This window comes from Entamoeba invadens (genome assembly GCF_000330505.1).
Source record: "Entamoeba invadens IP1 unplaced genomic scaffold scaff_1105074725671, whole genome shotgun sequence".
Taxonomy (NCBI): Eukaryota; Evosea; order Mastigamoebida; family Endamoebidae; genus Entamoeba; species Entamoeba invadens.
Window position 1 is genome coordinate 22571 of NW_004191621.1, and position 7246 is coordinate 29816.

The window sequence follows — 7246 nt, forward strand, 5'->3', positions numbered from 1 at the left end:
CCTGGCGACACTTCTTTGTCAGATCTTCAGATTTTTCACAAGTGTTTGTCACTCTGTTCAACACGGAACCATCTGCACAACTTAGACAATACGATATGTTAAAACATGACACACAATTTGTAGAACACTTTTCACATGTTAAAATTAATGACAGATTTTGAAGGAAGTATCCATCTAAACATTTTAAACACCCTTTTGTTGTTTTAACATCACAATTTGTGTTATCTTCAATATTTTCACTTTTTGGTGTGCTTTTATTTGTTGTATAATAAGAGATATTATAAGAAAATGTATTCAGACGGTATTCTAATGTTGATTTTAACTTTGAAGCTTTTTTATAATCTTGTGTAAATATACATGTATTTTCAAAAGGGAAAAAATCACTAAGACATTCAACTGTTTGTGGGACATCTTGATTTGATTTTAAATATGTGTATTTTGAATTTACATCATCACTTCTTTTTGAACAAAAATGATTATTATCATTGTTTATATTTGTGTTTGTAAAATAATAACTATCAAAGCATTTGGTACATCGTTTACCATCCCCTGCATAACACGAAAGTTGTTTGAGTGATAAGCAATTCCCATTAATTGGAAGATGTGTATTTTCGCATTGAACGCATTTACAATTAACATCATATTTAACACAATTAGTAACAGAACAAGTTGTACAAATGTTGTTGATTATACTTGAAATTTGTTTGCATTTAACACAATCATTTGATTCAAACACACCGCAATTTGTCGATGTCATACACTTGTTTGATTTTAAATCCAAAAGTGAATTTTGTTCACATTTTATTATAAATATGTTATCATTAGATTGAACACAAGAAATTGATAACACGTCTTTAGAAAAGCATTTGATACAAAAATTGTTTGAGTCCAAATAGTTGTTGTTTTGACACTTAAAAACGTTTCCATTTTTAATCAAATTTTGTGTATCATCTTTCACACAAACTCCACTTGTTATTGTCGAGTTTTCTTCACACTGCAAACACGAAACTTTATTTGTTTGTGTTTTATAGTAATTACATTTTAAAGTGTCCAAGTCATTTTTTATTTGACAATTTCCAGTCGAAGAAATCCCATCACCACACTCTTCACATGTTATTTTACTTGTCTGCTGGCAAACTGAATTTGTGAATTGCACACATTTGACATTCAATAAATAATTTGAGGGTTGACATTTCAAACATTTTTTGTTGTCATTTTGTGTAGTGCAATTTGTTTCATAATTGTCACATTCTTTTGTGTTTTTGTTGTAAATTTTGTTTTCACACAAAATGCATTTTCCATTGACTAAGACATAAGGGGTATAACACTCTTCACACATGGCTTCATATTTTTGTTGGCTCATCAATGTTTCATTGTTTTTGCATACCTTACAATTTGTTATATTATTATAACAATACTCACATGTATTTACACTGCTTTGATACATTTGAAGTTGTGAAGGACAGACACACTTCCCATTAGATACTTCAAATGGACTGTTACATTTAATACAAGTCTTGGATGTTGTACTGCATTTGTCGCAATTCGGTATTTCTGAACAAGCAGCACATATCTTATTTGATGGGTAATACCCCTCGGAGCAATTTAAACAGCCACGCAGTCCATCACATATTGTATTACAATTTGAATCACATTGGTAACATAATCCATTTTCAAGATATGTATTATTGGTGCAACCTTGACAATCAGAAAGTGAAGTGCAGTCAGAACACGATGAGTCACATTTTGAACACGTTTTTGATTCTGGATAAAATCCTTTGTTACATGTGGTGCATCCCAAAGTTGGGTCACACGTTTTACACTCTTCTCCACAACTTTTACAAATGGAATTTTCAAGATAATAATTGTTTCCACAAGAAAGGCATTGGGTTGATGTCTGGTCACATGTCTTGCAATTTGAATCACACTTTTTGCACATTTTATCAGAACTATAGTATCCATCTACACAATCAAGACACCCCTCTGTGGTGCTACAATATGATGAAGTTGTTCCTTTACAATGTACATCACAAGCAACACAATTGTAATTATTTAAATAAGTTCCCTGTTTACATGAGGTACAATTGGTTGAAATCACATCACAAGTCAAACATATTGAATCGCATTGATCGCATATTTTATTATATGCATAATACCCGTCAACACACTTTGAACAGCCAGTGGATGTGTCACAGTGTGTACTTGAATCAACACATTTTGAGTCACAAGACAAGCATTGATAGTTGTCCAAATAAGTTCCTGTTTTACAACTGAGACAATTAGAAGACAAATCTCCGTAACACGTTCTGCATTGACTATCACAACTTTTACATATTTTTGAATTTACAAAATAGCCAACAGCACACTTAGTACATCCCTGGATTACATCACAATTAGTTGGATTATCAACACAATTGATATCACACGTTTTACAATTGTTACCATCGAGATATCTCCCCAAATTACAACTCAGACAGTTTGATGAGGAATTGCCGTTACATGTATAACATGTATTATCACATACTGAACATCTTTTGTTGTTCACATAAAAGCCATCTTTACATTGAGTACACCCACTTGATGAAGTGCAGTGTGTTAACGTGTCAATACAATTTGAATCACAGTCAATACATTGATGTGTCGAATCATTCAAGTACAATCCACTTGCACAAGAGAGACAATCAGTCGATGTGGTGCCACATGTTAAACAATTTGTATCACATTTCAAACACCTTTTCCCACTTTTATAATATCCACTTTTGCACTTCGTACAGCCATCTTCTTGTAGGCAATACCCAACTTCACAATAACCTTCTTCACATGTGATACATTTGTTATTCTCAATAAAACTGTCATTGTAACAACTTAAACAACTGGTGGACACAATATCACACGTTTTACAAGTAACACCACATTTGGTGCATCTGTAGTTTTGAGGGAAATAGCCTTCAATACACTTAGTACAACCATTAACAGTACTACAATACCCATATGCACAATTTGGATCACAGTCATTACAAGTTTTGTTTTGGGCAACGAAATATTTCCCACTTTTACAGCTCAGACAACTTGAAGAAGTCCCCCCATTGCATGTATTGCAATTAGAATTGCATGGTGAACACATTTTGTTGTTGATATAAAACGCATCTTTGCATTTTATGCATCCATTGATGTTGTGACAACTTGGTCCCAAATCAAAACAGTTTGAGTCACATGACAAACATTGCCCATTTTCAAAATATCTTCCACTTCCACAACTTAAACAATTTGAATCTAATGGACCACTACACGTTTCACAAGTCGAGTGACATGTTTCACATAGTCCTGAGTCAAGAAAATTGAATCCAGTAATACAAGTGCAACTTTTGTAATGCACATAACCATCATCACATTTGATGACTTCACCTGCAGCACAATAATAGCACACAAAACTTTTATATCCAAAAAGTTTTGAGCCATACGGTATAGCACTTGAATTGACTGTAATATAATTGACGTATAGTTCTTTGTTGAATGTGAGTTTGCATTCATTCTGAAAAATGAGTTTATTAATAGACATATGTGCATTGAATGTAATTTGAGAATTATTACTTAATGAAAGCACTTTTAAGACTATTATACCAGTACCGGTTTGATGGTATATCAAGTTTTCTACGTTTTCTTTTACAATCAAAGTATACCAATAACGTTGGATAAAAGTCCACTGTGTTCCAGCAGTCAAATCCAAATCGAAGTACGTTGAATTGTTCGCACAGTCTGGAAAGTCAAAAGATGAATTAACCAAATTAATAGTTTTTGGAATACATCCACACACTTTATTAGTTATATCCTCAGTGTGTACAGTTGATACTAACATATACCGATATATTGGATCGTGATTGCAAACAACAGCTACTTGATAATTACTAAAAGAGTAGCTATCTACAAAAGTAACACTGTTGGTATTAATTTTACCAGTGAAAAGGTACATCCCAACAGATAAAGATGTCAAAAACGCGAAAGACTTTAAAGATATTTCGACACTTTGAGAAACATTACCATCAATGTAAACAAGAGGTGTTACAGTCGACAAATCTCTTGTATATACAATTCTAAATTTTTCATCAATTCTTGCAAATAAAACAACACCTTTGTCTGAGACATAAATATATGGATTTGCATTGGAATATTGAAAAGTACGACAGCCAGTAGAGCTCCCAAAACATCCAAAAGTGATGATTAAATTGTTTGGTCGATTTTCCTCTTCAATGAACATTCGTTCAGCCAATTGTCGATTTCGATAAAAGAGACATTTCATGTTGATTCCAGACGTAAATCTGAAATATCTATCAACGGCTTTTAAATACATTGGAATTGCAGTGTCGTCGAAAGTCTTCATTGCGTTGGTACAACATTTTGCAGTGAAAGTAAATACATCAGGGTAATTGTATACACCAGACCATTCGGTCGAATCAACACCTTGATCATATCGAATTTCATTGTTTACTTCTCCCCAATACCCATATGAAAGTCCTATCAATAGTAACGATAAAACAGCCATTTGTAATAATTTGCTTTGACAGTCCACCAAATTTTAAGAGAAAAAAAAAGACTGTTGTTGTTTTTCAAAAAAAACATATAATTTAATAAATGATAATATTATTATAATTAAATAATGGCGATTTTTTCTTGGGTTCATGATTTTTTAAATGAGGTAATTAATTATTTTTGTGGGATTTTTAATAAATAAAAAGGTAAAAACAATAAACAAATCTTTATTAACTATTCAATTTCTTGTTGAAATTCGAAATAGAAATTTCTGTTTTTTTAAATTTGTTAAACTATTTTATTAAAAGTAAATTATCAAGGAAATTTACTAATTAATAAAAGAGTGTGTTTTGAATAAATAAAATAGATTTTTAGATTAAAAGAATCGTTGGCATAATTTTAAAAATATAAATTAAGTCTGTGCTTGTTGTTTTCAGTAGAATAAATAAAATATTGTTATTAAATTTATTAATAATAATATCGAATTCTGTAATATAGTTGGGATATGCCTTTTTCACCTGCTCCAAAAATAATATATTATGGATTTAAAATTTTTTTCTAAAAACAAAGAAAGTGTGAATGGATTAAAACTAATTATGAATAACTTATTATGCTTTACAGACACCTCATGTTAGTGGAAACTGAGTGACACAAAGAAATAAAAAAGTCTCAAAACACGCACTCAAATAGTCTATTTATGCACCATTTTCACCCAGTATCTAACCTTTTTCTTTACATAAATTACTTGAACCCCATACTGCAAACAACAAGAAAGCAGGTGGCCACATTTATAACCACATTGTATGTACAAGGAAATTGGGATATATGGGAAGAAACAAAACGTGGTTGATTTGTTTTAAATAAATAAACTAAACAGCATTTTTGACTTTATGATTTTTCCCGATTATTTCCATATTTTTAAACATAATAATAACAGGGTGTAAAAGGTTAATTTTTATAATGTTTTACATTTTGTGAATTGCACAATAATTATCGTTTTTTGAAAAGATTGGGTGTTTATAATAAATATAGTGTATTGGTTTAATGTTTTCTTGCCAAAAGTATTAATAAAAAATTTATTTTAATCACTGTAGTAAACTATTAAAGAAATAGTGGTGATATACAAGATTAGTTTTCTTAAACCAACACATAGTGTTTTTTGTTGAAGTGATCAACATCACTTAGTTTAAAATTATATATATATTTGATACTGATATATTATGACAATAAAAAAATGATTTCTTGATATTCATCAACTTTTGTAAATTAAAATTTAGTAACTTTAACTAAAACAATAAATGTCAAAGTACAAAACTAAACTTCTTTTTAATCATTAATGAAATTATTCATTAACTTTGAAAATAATAAATTAAAATAATTAAAATTTTTAATATACACTATTAAAAGTTAATAAAGGTCAACAACAACCAAAAAATGATTACAGATAGTAGAAAAATAGGGTGTCAGGAATAAATTGCGTGTCAAATAAATTAGGGATTAGTTAATGTAAAAAAATGGGTTTCGTTTTTTTTTATTTTTTTCCCTACCAAAAAAAAATATGAAAAACCATTAAATAACTCAAAATCAATCTGACACCCAATTTATTCTTGACACCCAAATTTTCTACTATCTGTACAATAATTTAAAACTGTTTATGTAACAAACCAACTCAAATCATTAATAAGACCAATTTTTAATTATTCAATATAAAGTTTGTTTTTTTATTTAATGATATCAAGTTTTTATAATAAATTATAATAATATTATTATAATTTATTATAAAAATAAAATGGATTTTTAAAAATATATTTATTGTTATAACAAGTTATATAAAAAACATCTATGCGCATGGTAATTTGTTTATCATTAGTTTTAATTTGTGACAATTTTATTAATAGTTATAGTCGGGTGATAAAGGGGGTTAATTTGGGACAGAAGTAGTTAATTTGAGTAAAAAACTATAAAATATAATTTATTTAACCATAAAAGTATTAGAAGGGTTTTTTCAATTAACTACTTTGAAAATAATAAAAGAAAACCATAACTATCTATTTTTGATATTATTCAATCTTTGAAAACAATGGAAGAAGAAGAGAAAGGAACCCTTGATGAAACAACCACAGGCAATCAACATAAAAAAGCAATTTAAATACAAGAAACCAGTTTAAAAACTGTATTTCAATATATATTCATGATGTATATGGTTAAAATGCCAGAGTTTAATGAATTAACAACCGTGTCAATTTTTGAAAGTGTCAGGGAATCACTGAAAAATCATCATTTGTTATTTCAATCTTTCAATCTTTCGTTGTTGAACCATTTCCATTGAGAAAAGATAAGAGAAAGACCATTTTAACATAAAAACAATTGGAGTTGAAAAAGAGCAGAAAAGAAATGAAACAAAGGAAAAAACAAAGGAAAAATTCTTTAACAAAACAAGTTTCAGACAAACCATAAAAAGTGCTGCGTTTTAGACTTCCACATTTTTTAAGTGAACAAATTGAGGTGTTTTTGTTTATTTTTGAAATAGAAATTTATAATTATTCAATTTATAATCATTTAAAATAAAAAACGATAATTTATATTATTATTTTAATTTTATGTTTATTTTGACCTTTAAATAGATTTTTTAAAAATTATAGTTTCAAAATTATATTTATCAAAATTAACTACCTTTGTCCCTTTTTAATGCCATTTATCCCCCGACTATATTGTTTTA

The 7246-nt window shown here is 29.0% G+C and overlaps 1 protein-coding gene across 1 annotated transcript; it reads right to left on the reverse strand.

Moving 5' to 3' along the window:
• Nucleotides 1-9: 9 nt before the first annotated feature.
• Nucleotides 10-4540, reverse strand: EIN_008750 (insect antifreeze protein repeat containing protein; the record flags this gene model as incomplete). Its single annotated transcript, XM_004182947.1, has 1 exon — nt 10-4540. A coding segment is annotated over one exon (4531 nt), but the record flags the coding sequence as incomplete, so codon positions are not given.
• Between the last annotated feature and the right edge of the window lie 2706 nt (nt 4541-7246).